The sequence below is a fragment of the Lonchura striata genome, chromosome 22 (genome assembly GCF_046129695.1).
Source record: "Lonchura striata isolate bLonStr1 chromosome 22, bLonStr1.mat, whole genome shotgun sequence".
In the NCBI taxonomy this organism is placed as follows: Eukaryota; Metazoa; Chordata; class Aves; order Passeriformes; family Estrildidae; genus Lonchura; species Lonchura striata.
This window is the reverse complement of record NC_134624.1, coordinates 4,226,261-4,243,603: the sequence shown is the minus strand read 5'-3', so window position 1 is coordinate 4,243,603 and position 17,343 is coordinate 4,226,261. Positions and strand designations below refer to the sequence as shown.

Sequence of the window (17,343 nt, the reverse complement as noted above, 5' to 3'; positions counted from 1 at the left end):
AGCCTCCCTCTCGTGACTGATCCCTGGCATTGCACACTACTACTGCAGCAGTTCCTGTTGTGTGTTTATCTGACTTGAACAGGGATCTGACAGCATCCGACTGCAGGAGGGCTGGGAGTAGCTCACGTGGAGGGAACCTGGTCACCTCAGTGTACAAGTACGCACTGATGTCTGCACTTAGAAAACACCAAAACACTGGCACTTGCCTGCGTTTGATGGCATTGTGGAAGGATTTTTATATTAAGAAAGCTGTGACAAAAATTGGAGGTTTTCTGATCCCAGTATTCCTTCAGGCCTGTTTTTCTTCAGTGTGTTCAAAATTAGCTCTTGAAGTAGGAGTGACAGTCCATGAGGTAGGATATAAACATCATATGGCTGCCTGCTTTTCTGGAGAGACACTCAGATACAGGATCAGAGGCAGGGTAGAAGAACAACATGAAAATATACTGATACTAAATCCAACCATCCATGAAAGGCATTCCTCTCATCTTCTGCTGGGTTTATTCCACGAGAAGTTGTGGATTCCAAGTCCTCAACTTGGGTGTCTCCTACCACAGGGATCCTGGATATGTCAGAATGGGAAGAAAGAAACAACTCAGGCCCTGTGGGTACTGCAGAGTGGAACTGCAGGCAACAAACAATTTCCCTCAATATTAATGGGAATTCATTGGGACAGCTCAGATGGGAGTACTGGTTGAGAATCCATGGTGCTTTGGGATGCCTAAATGACAGTTAAGCCCTAATAGCCAGGAGCACGTCAGTCACCCTGTTGTGTGAAGCCAAAAAAGAGAAAGTGCTTTCTGGTGTCAATTTTTTTATCTAATACTTTTTATCTCCTTCTTATTGGTATTTGCTGACGGCAGCAGAACTGCAGTTGCACATGAGCAGACTTTATTATCAGCCAGAAGATCTCTGCCGTGGTTCAGCCTGAGTGAGAAGTGAGGGCCCTGTATATAAACATAAAGAATTTACAGACAGTTAGAAAATCCTTTTTATTTATCATTTCCACAGTTGCATTGTAACCAAAGGCCTGCAAGCATCTTTGTTTTAATGTGAGTGAGTTCATCTAGAATCTCCTTTTAAGTAGATTTCAACTGTCTAGGCAATCTGGGGATTTATTCTGCAAACTTATTGTGGGGCTGACATGAACAAGCTGCTCTATAGAGACCTGGGAGGAAGGAATATATTACCAATATTAGTCTCCTTTCTTCTCATAGGTTCCCCATTTTGTTATTTTATACCCCTTTTTAATTCCAAAACACCAGTTTTAAAATCCCAATCTATTTTATCATGTAGTGAAAACATCTATAAATGTTTTTATCTGTCAGAAAAAGAAATCATTGTGGGTTTCTTCATGGCAGAGCAGTGTTCATTGTCAAAGTGGCTCAAGGAGCAGGGATTTAATTCAGTGGCATGTGCAAGGCAAAAGTGAAATGTCAGGAAGCCACGCTGAGCTTATTGCCTAATTACTCACTTATTATCTGTGTGGAAGTCCCAAAGCTTCTAAACAAGAGCTTGGGGAAGTTCTGGCTGATATCCTTTTCTCTTGGACCCTGTGATCTATTCCAATTCAAGAAGGTGCAATGACTGACAGGCCAGAGCACCTGGGGTCCAGGAGTTCCTGGCATCTCACTGGCTTGTTTCCATTTCTGACAGTGGTAGGATCTTCCTCAGCATGTTCCAAATCTGAGCCAGGAATCCCAGAGCTCACCCCTATGCTGTCAAGTCACCAAGCTAGAGCTCTGTTAAAGGATTGCATTTCCAGGTGCAGGATGAATGAAGTCTCAGGAATTTCCCTGATATTGCTGACTCCATGATAACCTCTTTATTTTTTCTATGCCACCTTGCCTGCATGCCTCCTACCTCCTTCAGATGGTTTGTGCAAAGAACACATCAAAAGGTGTAGGCATGTCTCTCGTCAACTAAATACCGGCAGCTGGGTTATCTGAAATCTTTTTCTTTCACAGGAAAGAAAGTGCCTTCAGGAGTTTTCACTGTGTACCCTGAAAGTACACAGCAAAACAGCTCTTGAGTAGAGGCAGCAGCAGCACCCCCATCCTGCTCACTGAAACACTGTGTTCACAATAACCCCCCTGCTTTGATCTCTTGCCAAGAATAACACAGACAGTCTATTAAAATATCTTTAATGACATGATATAATTAAAAATATCTAACGTGCAACTCAAAGAAATGAATATGAAGCTTGTTTAAGTCTGTTTCCACAGCCCTCTAAACTTGACTGGCAGGTTCCAAACCTTCATTAATTGGCCTGAAAATGTATGAATATCCCAATATTATGGGGTGTGTGTGTCCCGTATTATCAGTTGGGAGCACAAGGGACGAATAATCAGATTTGAAAGGATTTAGGTGCCATGGTAGTTTTAAAAATCCTACAAGGCTCACCACTTCATCTGTGAGCATTTACATTTCTGTTTAAAGTGGTCTGAAAAGCCTTGGAGACACTCCTCCCTGAGGCTCTTAGCAGTCTGTGTATTTTAAGTCTCTGAAGCAGTTGAGAAGTGAGCTCTAAATGCCTTAGTAAAAGGACTGCTTGTGAATCGATCCCTTTTCTTCACAGTAACACAGAATTTGTACAGCACCTCATCTTTCAGACATGCAGAACAGACCAGAGGAGCTGGAATGACTGCCAGGTCCCAGGGGAATGCTGATTATTAGATCATAAAGTAACTCTGGTCATGTTGAAATATGAAAGTGACAATTAGGAAAGCTTCTGTTCCTGAGTCTGCTCAGGTCTAAAGGGCAGTGTCAGCTGAGACACTTCCAAAGTCAGCAAGAGAAGCAGGTCAGTGCAAATGAACAAACAGTTGAACCTCAGCCCAGTGTGAGACCAGCTTTAGCAAATGTGAAATTAAATGTTAATTTGAGTCCTTGCTAAAGAGTTTAAATTGGCAATTTTAACCCTGTGTGGCCATGACTCAGCTGAGAGACAAAAACTCAGCTGTGCATCTGTGCCCTTTGTTTCTCCTTTGATCCTCCGCAATTTTGTAGAGGCCAAGACTAAGAAGGATTGGTTTTGAAGGATTCCTGGTCAGCAGGAGTGTTCATTGAAGAGACACATGGCTGTCATCACTTAGATGGAAGCACAGACAGATCAGGCAGAACATCCTTGCATGTTCCCTAGAACATGGAAGCAGTTGGCTCTTATATTCTGACTGTATTTTAATGCCCTTCCAGTCTTCACTAATGGCAATACTGCAGGTATCATCTCTTGAGAGGCCACAGAAGAAGACAGAGCATGCTTTTTAGACACCACCTTTTCTGATTTGACAGGAGCATACAATATTAGCTTCACAATAGCTAATATTATATTATATTATATTATATTATCTTTATGTATAATATTAATAGCCTGCCTGCTCAGAGGCATAATTTCGTGTCTGACATGAGTAATCCCAGCTGTAGCCCAAGGAAGAGGCATGCAGGCTGTTCTTGTTTGGAGAATGAATAGCTTGCCATCCACCAGGAATCACAGACTTCCTGTGGAGCAGGATCCATTGTCTCAAAGTACAGTAGTGCAAGTACCAGCAAGTTGCTGGGAGCCCTTCAGGAAAATCACTTGCATCCTGCAGTGACTTACACCTCTGTGATTTCTGTCTGGACCCTGGTGACTGTGCTCTGACAAGAGTCCTGAGTCACAGAAAACCGTCAGTCATCAAAAACACTGCTGTTCCTGTGACTGGAGCTGCTCTCCTTGGCCATCACTCGGTACGAGATGCGCAGGAAGGAGCCCATGAGCAGCACCACGAAGAGGATCAGGAGCAAGGACCAGACCCCCGGCTCGATCCCCTTGAGGAAGCTTGGGCTGTCCTGGGGGATGGTGCTGGTCAGACTCAGCAGGTACCCAAGAGTCCAGCCAGATGATCTATCACCCATCTGTTGAAATAAAAAGGAGAGGTCAGAAGAGCAGCAGGCAGCCTGGACCCCAGCTGTGTTTTTGTGCATGGGCCCAAGGCTTTGTATGCATTATCTGAGACTGATGCAAGGATTTGGCTTGCAATGAGGAGCTCTCCCGCTCTCAGTGCCCTGAGTACATCAACAGGCTTTAATGGCACTTCACCAACACCCCTGCCCACGGGCATGGGCACTCCATGTAAGCTCTGGCCTGGACAGGTCCCTCTCTCCTAAAGCAGACTGTTGTAGGGAGTGCTGTTCTCTGCTTATTGATGGGTTTTTCTAGTGGATCTCAAGTCTGCATTGTGGACAGTTGTCTCTCTGGCCCTGGTTGAACTTCAGATGTATGGTTTAGATTGCTTGTCTCTGTCTTTCCAGGCTGGGCTCCCTAGGTGTCCTGGACCTACCTCATTACCTGCCTTTTCTGATGGTCACTACTTGGCCCCGCTCATGAGACCATGGCTGTGATTGTCAGTTGTGAAGAGGTCTGGAAACAAGCTTTCTTTTGTGAAGGGAATGATCTGAATCAAATCTCCCTATCCTTAGGGCCTCCAGATCCTGGAGCAATTTCATAATTTATTAGAGATTAGGTTAAATTATTAGATATTAGGAAGAAATTCTTCTCTGGTAGGGTAATGAGGCCCTGGCACAGGGTGCCCAGAGAAGCTGTGACTACCCCTGCACCCCTAGAAGTGTCCAAGGCCAGGCTGGATGGGGCTTGGAGCAATGTAGGATAGTGAAAGGTGTTCCAGTCTATGGCAGGGGATGGAATGAGAGGAGCTTTAAATTTCCTTCCAATCCAAAATCAGTCTAGGATTCTATGATGATAAAGTATTTATCAACCCTCATGAGTATAAAGGTGGTTGCAAAAAGGTAGGGAAGCACCTTTTGGTTCAGGAAATATTATCAGCAGCTTGTCCTTAGCGTTAAGTGGAGATCAGGCTGTACTTCCTTCCCTGTCAACACAGATTTCTAAAGATGGTGTTGAACCAGAGAAGATTTTTGACCCACGTGTTTTTCAGAGAGGACAAGTGTAATCTCTGGCTCTTTGACACTGGTTTTCTTGTTTATAACAACTGTGAATCCATTTTACAAAACTGTCCTGCTGGAGAAGCCCAGCTGGTTAGGGCTTGGCAGTGTGGGAACAGACTGGCTGTACTGGGACCAGCCCTCCTGGTAACTGGGAGCACTGTGCTGTAGGAACTGACCTTCTGGAATGCAGTCCAAGCAGGCCGGTCCAAGTCAAGTATGTATCCTCTTGTACTGAGATGGAAGATGAAGGCAGACACAGTGCAGTAATCAACAAGTGTATCCAGGCTTGCTTGGGACTCCCTAATCAACTGGTGCCATTTCCAGAACAAAAAAAGACAATGGGGGAGAAAAATAAAAGCAGTAAATACTCAATAGCCGAATTTCAGGCCTGCTACAACCTCTCCTTTCCTGTTCTGAAGCTGACTCTGGGACTGGAGGAGGTGTTTGTCCTATGCAGGCTGCAACCACATTTCATGCATTCACTGGGCTGTGGGGTAGAAATCCATGTCATCTGTTACTGCCTTTGTTCCCATCTTACTACGCCAGATCCAAGAGCAGCAGCACTGACAGCCAGGTTGCCTCGCTGGTGAATTGCTTGGTAGGATTGATTCCCTGCTCTCTAATGAGGTTGAGCTGATGCTGCAGCCTTTCTCCCAACTGGAACTTGGGGATCTTTCTCCTCTTTCCAGAAGAGAATGGTTTAGGGGACTGCTTGTGGCTCATTAACAAACCCTGGAGAAATTGCCCCATTTGAATGTTACTGTGGATGGTCCATTAGTGTAAATGCAAATGAGGGTGACCTCATAACCACCAATTCAGGGGAAGAAGTAACAAACTCCCTCTGGCTTGGGCTCTGTGGACCCAGGTGAAATGGGAGTAACTCTGGAGTCTGAGTGGTCATGTCCCTTGCACTTAAGGACAGAAGGATAACAGAAAGACCAAGGTGATGTGCAGGAGCGAGTAAACAACCTTCCTGTTTACTCCTTAAAATACTGTAAAAGGTGTTTATGGCTTTTTATTTAATTAGGTCCAAGTGTTACCAGCAGCAGCTGGGATTTAAGAGGAAGGAAAATAAGTGGAGCCTGTTTCCTCAAAAACAAAAACAAAAACAACCCCCAAAGAAAAGCCCCACAAAAAAACAAACCCCAAAAAATCCAGACAAATCCAAATTTTTCCCTGAGGGAGTCAGTAAGTTACAGCTCTTTCAGTCTGAGCCCTGAGTGCTTCTGCAGCAAACTGTTCCTTGCTTCCCGCTCTCCCTGCACACCGAGTTACTCCACAATTACCTCTTTGACGGACATCCCACACAGCCTCTTGACAGCCTGGCCCAAGTCAGGAGAAGGTGCAGTTCCTCTCATGAAATCCATAGCCTCAGAAACCACCTACAACAGCAGCAGAAATAATATCAGGTGGGACTGTGCTCTGTGTCCTTGCACTGCACACCAGAAATTACCCCTAGGGAAGTGAGGGGCAGTGGCTGAGCACTGCCAGGGCGCCCTTGGTGTGCAGGGTTGGTTCCAGTGCCTTGGAAAGGACTCAAAGGAACATGAGCAGAGCTGTTGCTATCTGGAGATGGAAACAGGTCTGTTCCTAGCATGCATCCAGCAGCCTTCCTGGCCCTGCCTGGATAAGTAGACTGGTCATAGAATCAATCATATTGGTTGCAGAAGATGTCTAAAATCAAGTTCAACCATTAACCCAGCACTGCCAAGCCCACCACTAAACAATGTCCCTAGGTGCCGCATCCTACACAGCTTTTAAATCTCTCCAGGGACAGTGATTCCACCACTGCACTGGGCAGCTTGTGCCAGGGCTTGACAACCCTTTTGGTGAAGGAATTTTCCCTAATATCCAGTCTAAACCACCTCTAGCACAGCCTGAGCCTATCCCCTCTCCTCCCGTCCTTGGGAGCAGAGCCTGATACCCCCGGCTGTCCCCTCCTGTCAGGAGCTGTGCAGAGCCACATGGTTACCCCTGAGCCTCCTTTTCTCCAGGCTGAGCCCCTTTCCAGCTCCCTCAGCCACTCCTGGGGTTCAGCCCTGCTCTGTTCCCTTCACTGGACATGCTCCAGGTTCTCAGTGCTGTTCTTGCCCAAAACTGAGCACAATATTCATGGTGTAACTTCACCGGTGCTGAGGACTGAGACCCCGATGCTCCTCAGCACCACATCCATGGGAGACTCAGGAGCAGGGAGCTGGGGAAATTTCTAATTACCCTCCCTGGAAATGCCCTCTGCTTGTCCTAGGATCTTGAGCTACTCCTGGCCTAAGAGTCCAGTGACTTTGGCCAGGTTCTTAGGTAGAAGGGTGCTTGTGGTGCAGCATGACCAGAATTTTGCTAAGAGAGGGGCAGAGGTCTGTACCACAGACCTTCTGTGGGAAGACCTGCTCAGCACACAGCTCCTGACTGTCCCGTCCCTGCTGGCTCCATGGAGCCCTAGAGTTGGTCTCAGCAGCAGACATTGGGGAGACAGAGATGAAAAAAGCTCCCCCACAGTCACTGTGGGAAGCCGTGGTCCATGTTTGAACAGCTGTGTGGCAATGACAGGGAGAGGGCAGGACTGTCATGGTCTGGATGTTGCCACTATATTTATTAATGGTCAAACTGGTCCCATTTCATGTGTTCCTCATGCAAATTGCTTACCCCAGTGTAAATGAGAACTTACCAGAAGCCTGGTCTGAAGGGGTTTGAGATCACTGCTGAGGGAATGCTTGAAAAAGCTGCAAGAAGAGGAAGAGTTGAGCAGGCTTTGCACGAGGTTCATGCAGGCTGTGGGATTGCTGGAGCCTGTGATGTTGAAGATCTCCTTGGGGCCAGGGATGTCCCGTGTGTCATCACTGGCAGCACAAGGCCCAGCATGCAGTGATTGCCACTGCACTTCCTGGGAATAGGTGAGGGGCCAGCAGGGATTGGACACGGTTTTAGCACTTCTCTGATCCTGGAGGCAGAATAAAACAAGGACAGAGGCAGCAAGAGAGGACATTGGTGTCCCAGGGCTTCACACAGGAAGAGAGAATGTAACATGGTTAGAAACAGCTTTCCCCAGGCACCACAGTGCTGAGATGGAGCAGGGAGGCTGTGAAAGCTTTGCTAAATCTTATGTCATCAAGTCAACCACGAGGCCCAGCCACGTCCCAGCTCCTGCTGAGCTCAGGGCCAGTGCAGTGACTGGACCTGCTGAGAGGTGATGAGTCCCAGCCCTACCATCCCCCCTCAGAGCACAAATACAATTTTGTGCATCCTGTGCTCTTTCTAGTTGAAAAAACGAAGCTGTTCTGATCTGCCTTCAAGATGGTTCAACCTCACAAGAATCAGTGTTTCTTATCTCCAGCAATTTAGCACTATAACTGTGGTGAAGTTGGTGTTCAATGTGCAACATTCAGGTCTCAAATAAGGGCAAGTGGGGTTTATAGGGAGGAAAGTGAATGGGTAGGGAGCAATTAATTCCTGAAAAACACAGTTTTGATGAGAACTATGGCGATTCTTGAACTTACACCATCATATGCCACTCTTTTCTTCCCCCCCATCCATTCCCCAAGTGAAATAAAGTTTGGAAGAACCAAAACACTGGCATGTTTTCAAAATAAAATATTGCTCTGTTAAAGTCAGCAAAGGAAATACCCCAAATGGAAGATCCCAGTTGGTTTCTGGGTGCTCCCATTCTTGGATGGAGGAGCAGTTCCTAGGAACTGCCAAGGCAAGGCTTGCCTCTCCTCACCCTGAAGGTGATGTTGACACCTCTGAAGAGCAATTTTTTGCTTGTGTGTATTAAGTAGGAACCAAATAGAACCTGTAAGCAGGAAACCTTTGAATTGGTGCTTGTGTGTCTGCTTGGAGGGAAAGTTTTACAAATGCACTGGGTTTTTCTAATGTATGCAAACAGCCTCTACTGAGGAGGGATTGACTTTAAACTGATCGACACTTTGCCCATTACCACACCTTGTGCAGCTGCCATTTGGTGGTGTTGTGCCCCTGAGCAGACACTCACCTGGATGAGCACAGAGACTCACCTGGATGAGCACAGAGGCTGACCTGGATGAGAGCAGAGGCTCACCTGGATGAGAGCAGAGGCTCACCTGGATGAGCACCCAGAGCAGAGGCTCACCTGGATGAGCACAGAGACTCACCTGGATGAGCACAGAGACTCACCTGGATGAGAGCAGAGGCTCACCTGGATGAGCACAGAGGCTCACCTGGATGAGCACCCAGAGCAGAGGCTCACCTGGATGAGCACAGAGGCTCACCTGGATGAGCACCCAGAGCAGAGACTCACCTGGATGAGCACCCAGAGCAGCCTGCGGCGGAGCTGCTCCGTGCCGTGGCAGGGGCACTGGCGGGTGTGCACCCTGTGTGTCTGCCCATAGAGCTGCAGCCTCACTCCCTCCTCTGGGGCCTGCTTCTCTTCTTCCAGCTCAGCAGTGAGCTGTGCTGAGGTTCCTCCCACGGACAGGACTCCTGCCATCCCCTTCTTGGAGGGGACCAACTGTCCTTGCCAGTCATACTGACCCAAAAAGAACGAGAGAGGTCAATCCTTGAGACTTCTCCATCTCAGTCACAGCCAAATGCCAGCATTAGTGCACAGAGAGAGAAAGCAGCTTGAAAGTGCCCATAGCCCAACACTTTTTTGACCACATAAGGATGCTGAACCAGTGGCTTCAGAGGGAACAGAGGAGCCAGTGTACAGCCACTGTCACCTGCACAGAGCAGCCTGTGGGGGCAAACAGGTCTGTCCAGCCTGGATGGCTGCACTAGGCAGTGCTCTCAGCAGGCAGGAGAAGGGGACAGTGGTGAGGGTGGTGAGGAGTGGCAGCGACATTTCCAAGAGGGCAGATACGGGTTTCAAGTGCTGCCTTGATGCTAAAGTGATCCTTCTGTCAGAAACCTGTGGCATCATCTCCTGCAGTCCTGCAGAACTCACTTTGGCAATGCTGAAGTTCACAGGACAGGCAGGAGAGTTTACATGGGGTAAACACTTTGAGCTGGCTGGAGGAGGTCTGAATCTGAACACTCTGAACCTACTGTCAACAGGTCTGACAATTCCCTAACCAGTGTGTGCTTGCTGCTGGCTATCAGAACTGCTTTTCACATCCCTGATGAAGAATAACTCAGTCTGACCCACCTTTCTCTTGCCCTCTGAGTTCTTAGGCTTAAGAAGTGATGGGTGAAACAAGAAAACTGAAATTATTTTCTTTTTGTTTAACAAGTGCCTTCTAAATACAGAACAGGTCTCCCTGCTGTCTCACTGAGAGTGGCTTTTGGTTTGGCAGCAACAGAATCTGCTTCTCTACCACCCACAAGACTCCCAATGGGACAGCTGGACTCCAGTGGCAATCCCACAGCACTCCACAAACAGCAGAAACTCCTGTTTGATGCCCCATGGCCAGGCTATGTAAGGTCATCTACATGAGCATCCTGGATGTGCTGGCCAAAAAGTCTCACGTCTGTTAGGGCAACTGCATGGATGTGTTCATGGAAGGCCAGAGCAGAGATTGGGTTCTTCAGCCTAGTTATGACCATGGAATCCAATAATGGTTTGGGTTGGGAGGGATATTAAAGCTCACCTCATTCCAACCCCCTGCCATGGGCAGGGACACCTTCCACTGTCCCAGGCTGCTCCAAGCCTCATCCAACCTGGCCTTGGACACTTCCAGGGATGGGGGGATGGGGCAGCCACAGCTGCTCTGGGCACCCTGTGCCACATCACCTCAACCAGCTGGTGCTGGATCTAAGCTGCCTCCTCTGAAAGGCAGTGGAAGTTGTACTGAAGCATTGTTTTAAGTACAGGGGTTTGCCCATCCCACCACTTGTCTCTGTGGCTGTCTGTTAACAGGAGCTGCTCAGCCCAGCTCTGTGTGCCCCAGGGAGAATCATCCTTTACCTTGAAGAAGTTCTCCAGGACATAGTTAACAGCAACCCAATTGAATGCTTCTTCCTCTGGGCTGGACAGGATTTGTGCTCCTTGAAAGCTGAAGGGGGATGACTTCAGGGTGCCAGTCAGAGCTGCAAGGAGACTGTCAGAGAGGATGGGATGGGTGAGGCTAAACACAAAAGAAAAACAAGGTACATTTGATGTTACAGGACCCTGCCAGGAGCTGCCTGCAGTGAGGACACACTGCAGGGCTTCTGCTGTGCTCCCTACTTTGGGTAGTAGCCCAGAGACACAGTGACAATCCCACTCCTGCTTCCCTCTCTCCTCGCATGGCACTGGAGGCAAGAACAGCAGAGGGCTGGTTTGAACAACTGTGCCACTGTTTAAGAATTTAGGACCTTAGTACCCTCTGTCACTGAGGAAATCCTCTGGTCCTATCCCACTGGCCTGGTCCTCTCCTGACCTTAATTTTCCCCAGTGTCTAAAAGGAGATAAAGGTCCCAGTAATGTGGTGACTGAGAAGAAGGTCCACAAGACTGTGTGATAATGTGAACCTTCCCACCACCATTTCCAATTTGCTGACAAGAAGCACTCCTGCAAGCCCATGTGGGCTGTCACACAAACTGAAACCACTTCAGCTTCCAGACTGATGGGTGTTTTCCCAGGCACTAATTGTGAAAGTGTAATAGTGAAGGAGACACTGTCAACCTGGCAGCAGTTGCAGGACTGTCATCTTCATGGCTGCCTGAGGCAACACATGGAGACACAGCCATGCCATGCTCCTCTCTTCAGGGCCTGAGGAAGGTTTAGCTGGCTAGCAGATTAGGGATGGCTCACACTGCAGAGCAGACAGGGTGAGATGCCTGTTACAGAATGATGCCTTGATGTGTGCTGGTCTCTGGGTGTGGGTTTGAAACATTCACTCACTTCAGCTGCCTCATGCTGGCGGTGGCTCCCAAGTACAGGGGGGTTTGGCTGTGCTGCTCTGCTGGGATCTCGTTCTGGGCCCAGTTCAAACATGGCTCCAAGCTCTTCCCAGCTTTCTGAGGAGAATCTGAGTAGCTGGAGATTCCTGGACCTGAGGACCATGGAACAGAATGGAATTTTAAGGGAAGTTATGGGAGAACTGTGAGAGCTGTTACCCCAGAGATTGCTATCCATGGGTAAGACAGAACCTGTCACAGGTGGGATGAAGGAGGTCTTCCAGGTATCCATCCTGCTAAAATATGGAACTGAGACCAAAACGTGCATAGAAATCCCAAATTACATTAAGACTACCTTTGCTCTGCAGATGAGACATCTCTACCAGCCACATGACTGCTGCAGCAGCTGAGGCTGTCTCAGCCCACAGAGGAAGAAATGTGGCTTTAGTTGCTATAGAAATAAGCAAAGGACACACAGAGGCTGATGTATCACCTCTGTCCTCCAGCCATCGAGCCCCCTGCCCTAGAGGAAGCCAGTGCTCTGCAGAGGGAAGCTGTGTGCCAGCCTTGACTCATTTTTCCAGCAGTCAGTGGAGTCTTAAATGTTGGTTTTGAACTACTACCCAGGAAGAGTCTCCCTTTGCTGTTCTCCTGATTCCCTCACCACGTGCTTTGCTCTCTGTGGCTGTGCTGCCATGCAGACAGGGCCCCTCAAACTGGGGCTTGAGACCTGCCTGGGCCTCTTGTGCTGCTGCTGGCAGCAAACTGCCTCACAGAGCTGCTGCTTAACCCAGCTGCTGAACGAGGGACATGTACAAGGTTTCAGGGAGCCCTTCTTGCATCTTCTCTGTGTGATTTCAGTTGTTTACAGCCTGCAAGGGCACAAACCCTGTTCCCTGCTTGCTGTGCAGCTGCCCTCCCACAGCACGTTGCTGCTGAGGGCTCAGTCCTTCCCAGCATCCCACTATAACCAGGCTTTAACATCAAAGCAAGATTAGGAGATAGGGAAGGAAAACCCCATGTATTAATGCATGAAACCCTCTCAGCTGGCATTGGCAGGGCCAAACTGATTCAAATTAATGAGGAAAACCGCCAAATTCTCTGAAATGGGAACACCTAAAGGCAAGCTGAACTCATTTTGTGCTGTCAGATGCGATATAGGGAATTGGAGTTTTGCAGCTCTCTTGTCCTGGAGCTACCCCACTTACTGCCCAGGGCACAGTCAGGAGGAGGCCAGGAGTCCTCCTCTTCTCCACAGTCAGGAGAAGATACTAGGAGTCATCCTGCAGTCAGATTTGTCTCCATTGCTGTTCACTGCCTCTCCTGGGTGAGAAGCTCCAGCAACCTTGGCTCTATCACTGATCCATGTGCACATCAAGACAAGCCACATCCTCTCTGCATGTTTCCCTGCCTGCAGCAGCCCCAAAATCCTGACACCTGCTACTGCCAAGGGCCTGATGTGCAACTGTGTGTGGCTAAATCCACCCAGTCGAGAAGAGTTATGCTGAAAATAAGCAACTTGTGCTTTACTATTTCTGTGCACAGCTGGGGGAGCCAAGGAATTTATGGCACTGGTCCATGCACAGGTCTCTGTTTTTCCATCCATCCCATGCCAGTTGCATGGACCATTGAGCAGGAAATGGGCACCTTACCTTGCACAGGGCAGGAGCTGCATCCTCTGATCACCCCGGTCTTGTTTGCCTTGGTGGTTGTCCACTGGTAGATGAACAGGATGGTGCGGGATGGGCCAGCATCCAGAACAATGCCATACTGGAAGAACCCCAGAACATTCTACTGAAAAACACTAGTGAATGCATGCTGACTGATTCTGTAGGGTTACCAAGCATATATAGGTATTCTGGGTCTGCACTGCAGTGCTTGAGTTTGCTTGTGACATTCAAAGAGCAGGTGAAGCCAGAACATGATGAGGATTTGCAGGGAACCATCTGCGTTTCTGAATATATATGAGGAACAGCAGGAGTGAAGAAACGCCCAGAAATACATCAGCCCTACAGTGGCATGCACTGGAGCTGCTCCTGAAACCAGGCAGAGGGCTTCCCCTGAGAGCTGAGCCACCTGGAGCTCAGGAAAAACAGGTCCTAAAGCAGTGGGAGATGGCACTGTTCTCCACTGATTCTGGGACTCAAACTGCTGCTGGTTGGTTTGCTCAGGCTTTTGTGCAGGAATTGGAGGGCTGCAGCTGACTTTTCCCAGGAAACCCAGGACTCCTGTGTCTCTTTGATGTCCCACTGCAGTGAGGGTGTGACACAGGCTTAGGTTTGTGTGCAGAGCTGTAGGAGCTGCAGCAACCAGCACAGACGCTGTTCAACACAGCAGCCCCTCAGAGACAGAGATGATGTCTTGGCAGGAAGAGCAGCAGCAGTAGACATGATCAGCTCACCCCTTGTCCCCGGGCAGCTCTGCTATTGCCCAAACCAAGGGCTCTCTGTCTCCTTGTCCCCAGTGTTTGTTTGCTGCTGACCAAGCCTTGCTGCTTCCAGAATATGAAGGAGAGCAAGGGGAGGCCACTGGACTACCCTGCAGCACAGGTCTGGCTGTCCCCACACCCAAAATAGCTCCAGAGCTAACCTAGGGCTCCTCTGCTCCTCTTACATGACCCCAGTTTGGGACATCTCCTACACAGACAGGAAGAAAACTCATGAGCTGCATGCTAGTGCGTGGTCAAAGCTGGATCTCACACACAAATAGAGCTGTGACTGAGTGGGAGGAGAAACCTCCTGAGAGGTTGATGTTAATGCCACCAGAAGGGTTTCAGCACCAGCCAGAGCTGGCTGCAGGCTCTGAGTGAGGCTGGCTGCCTGCTGCCCTCCTGGAGCTCCCAGTTGCACCAGTCCTGGCAGCCAGGCCAGGGGCTGGTGGGGCTGGGCTGGAGCAGCAATGCGGAAGGAGGCTGGAGCTCCCTGCCCCAGCCTGCTGGCACCCTCCCACACCAGTGACAGCTCGGATTTCTAGCAGGGACATGTTGGCTGCTGCAGAAGAGGAAGAAAGGAATGGCATTGGTGGAGAAACGTGGAATTTTTTTTCTCCTTCAGAAAATTAGAGGCTGCTGCTGAGAGCCCAAGGGAGAAGGGGAGGGATCACCACATTTATGCCCAGCTCAACACCAGGAAAGGACAGAACAAGGAGCAATAAGAGGGGTTTTAACTGAGTTTTGTTTCTGAGAGGAACATGGAGGAGGGGTGCTATTTCTAAACACCCAGGATAGCCTCCTTCTGTTGGGTGGAACCACGGTGTGCCACTGAGCTCACCTCAGCAATGGGAGCATCAAGAGACAGAGCAGGTGAGCATTAACCCCCCAAGACCTGACCCAGCTGTGAGGAGCACACCAGCTCTTTGACTGAAATCAAGACAGGACCAAAGAGAAGAAGGCATGAAAGACAATTTGTTTTTAAGACAGAAGCAGCAGTTCAGGGGCACATTCCTACTGACTTTTGAGAGGGACCTAGCTCTTTCCCTGCACTGACACCACTGGTTCCTTGTTGCTCTGGGGCAGCTCCTGACATGGGCTGCCTCCCCTCAGCCTGCCCTGAGCATCTCCACTGATCCATGGACCATATCCAGCCCGCATTCCATGACCAATCAAAGGAGGGGGCTTGTTTCTGGTTTGAAAACCTACAGCATGTTGAAAGACGCCAACCTGTCCTGACAGTCTTGTTTCAGTTCCCTCCTCGGTTTGTAAGTAGCTCAATAATAAAATTATGTCAAAAGCAACAAAACAGCCCAGCTTAGCTGCCTGTCTCCCCCCTGGAGAGCCCTTACCTTGGTCCTGAGTGGGGCCACGGGCACATCTTTGGTGGAGACACAGAGCAGCACGATGCCCGTCAGCCCCGCTACGATCACCAGCCAGGGGGGAAGCAGCTCTCGCCAAGACATGAAGAGTGTTCTCCTTTCACCAAAGAGGAAGCAGTGGAGCAGCAAACCGGCTGCTTTAATAACCTTTAAAAAGAGCAGAAAGGCGTGGCCAGGGCCCGGCTCTGACTTCAGCCCAGCCCCAAGCCACAGGGACCACAGGGACGCGTGGGCCTGGCTGTGATGTGTCAGGGAGCTCTGCTTTCCCTTCCATCCCTGCTGCCCATAAATAACAGGAGGGCTCTGTGCCCATCCCTGTGCGAGCTGTGCAGCAGCACCGCTGCAACCTCGAAACTGCCCCAGGCAGCGGGGTTGAGGTAAACACAAATGTGGGGTTAACTCAGCAGAAGGCAGGCAAAACTCATCCCTTTGGTATTCCACATCTGGCAGCGTGAGCTTTCAAATTAGAAGCTGGGGAAACTGCTTGTTATTGGATTTACTTTGTTTCTGAGGGCATGAGCCTCTCTGACAGCCTCCCTGTGGAAAACAACCAAGGCTCAGGCTTCTTGAAACACACGCCTGCTTTCTCCTGACAGTGCCACAAAGTCTCATCCCTGCAAATGGAAATTCAGAAGAAAACTCCATGGCTGCTTGCACTGAGGCATTTGGCTGATTGCTCATGTCCACAGACTGGTCATAGATCTGAAGGTGAAACCAGGAATAGGGAAAGGCCACATCTCTGTTTTTGGTGGTTTCCTCTTTTCATTGCTGTCTGCCCATGAGGAAGCCTCAGACACCCCCAGGAACTTGGAAGTGACCCATGTAATAAATAAAAAGGTTTAAAAAGGAAAAAAGGACTATTAAAAAAAAGTCAAAGTGGGAGGGCGTGCACCATGATAGAGAAGAGACTCCCCAGCTGCCCAGCGCTGCCTTTTGCTTAATACCACTTGCTTAATAAATTCTTGTTAATTAATTTATCTATAATTAGCCTCCCCAATTGAATTTGTCCATAACAACCCACAAGGATCGAGTCCAACCCTTAGCCTTGCATAGGACACTCCCAAGAGTCCCACCATGTGGAAGCTCCTGGAGCAGGGCCTGTGGAGAGCTGCAAAGTTGGCCAAGGCTCTGGAACATTTCCCTTGTGAGGAGAGGCTGAGGGAGCTGGGTCTGTTCAGCCTGGAGAAGAGACAGCCCAGAGGGGACCTCATCAGTGTGTATGGGTATCTAAAGGGGGGTGTCCGAGCATGGACCAGACTCTGCTGGTGCCCAGCAGTGGACAAGAGGCAGCAGCTGACACCCAGGAAGCTCCACCTGAACATGGGGAAGAATTTCTTTGCTGTGGGGGTGACCAAGCTCTGAACAGGCAGCCCAGAGAGGGAGTGGAGTCTCCCTCACTGGAGATATTCCAGAACCGTCTGGTTATGTGTAGTAAACATAATTAGCGCCATTCCTTGTATGAAATGTGTAATATTGGATACTTGTTAGATTCTGCTCGTTTGTATTAGGCCCCCCACCCTCGCAGGTGAGACTGGGTGTATATTAGAAACTGATTTACAAGTAAAAAGATGTGGCTTGGCCAGGAGATGGGGATGGGCCATGTCTAGAGAGATTTGGGGACCCCAGGTGCTGATCATGGCGTGAACGACCCGGGATGGATCTCATGGAAATCCTCCGGCAGATCCATGGGAATGCAGCGTTCCCGTAAACTTCATCAAGGGATTCACCAACTCCTGGCACTGAATTGTTCTTCATCCCCAAAAAAGAAAATCTCATTAACCTATGGGCTCTGAATGG

General features: G+C 49.2%; 1 protein-coding gene across 1 annotated transcript; it reads right to left on the bottom strand.

The window, feature by feature from the left end:
• Positions 1-3,365: 3,365 nt before the first annotated feature.
• Positions 3,366-15,643, bottom strand: LOC116184217 (ectonucleoside triphosphate diphosphohydrolase 2-like). Its single transcript, XM_031506309.2, has 9 exons — positions 15,517-15,643; positions 13,389-13,506; positions 11,741-11,891; positions 10,823-10,982; positions 9,218-9,445; positions 7,610-7,882; positions 6,231-6,326; positions 5,121-5,252; positions 3,366-3,894 (listed from the first exon to the last, which is right to left on the bottom strand). Exons 1-9 carry the CDS (start codon positions 15,628-15,630, stop codon positions 3,667-3,669), a joined length of 1,500 nt encoding a protein of 499 aa, XP_031362169.2. The 5' UTR covers positions 15,631-15,643; the 3' UTR covers positions 3,366-3,666.
• Positions 15,644-17,343: the final 1,700 nt, after the last annotated feature.

Coding starts and splice junctions, on each gene's coding strand:
- LOC116184217 (XM_031506309.2), bottom strand. CDS start 15,630: ATGTCTTGGCGAGAGCTGCTTCCCCCCTGGCTGGTGATCGTAGCGGGG. Junction 11,892..13,388: donor CAGCTCCTGCCCTGTGCAAG/GTAAGGTGCCCA, acceptor CATGGTCCTCAG/GTCCAGGAATCTCCAGCTAC. Junction 3,895..5,120: donor CTTGGACTGCATTCCAGAAG/GTCAGTTCCTAC, acceptor TTATTTCAACAG/ATGGGTGATAGATCATCTGG.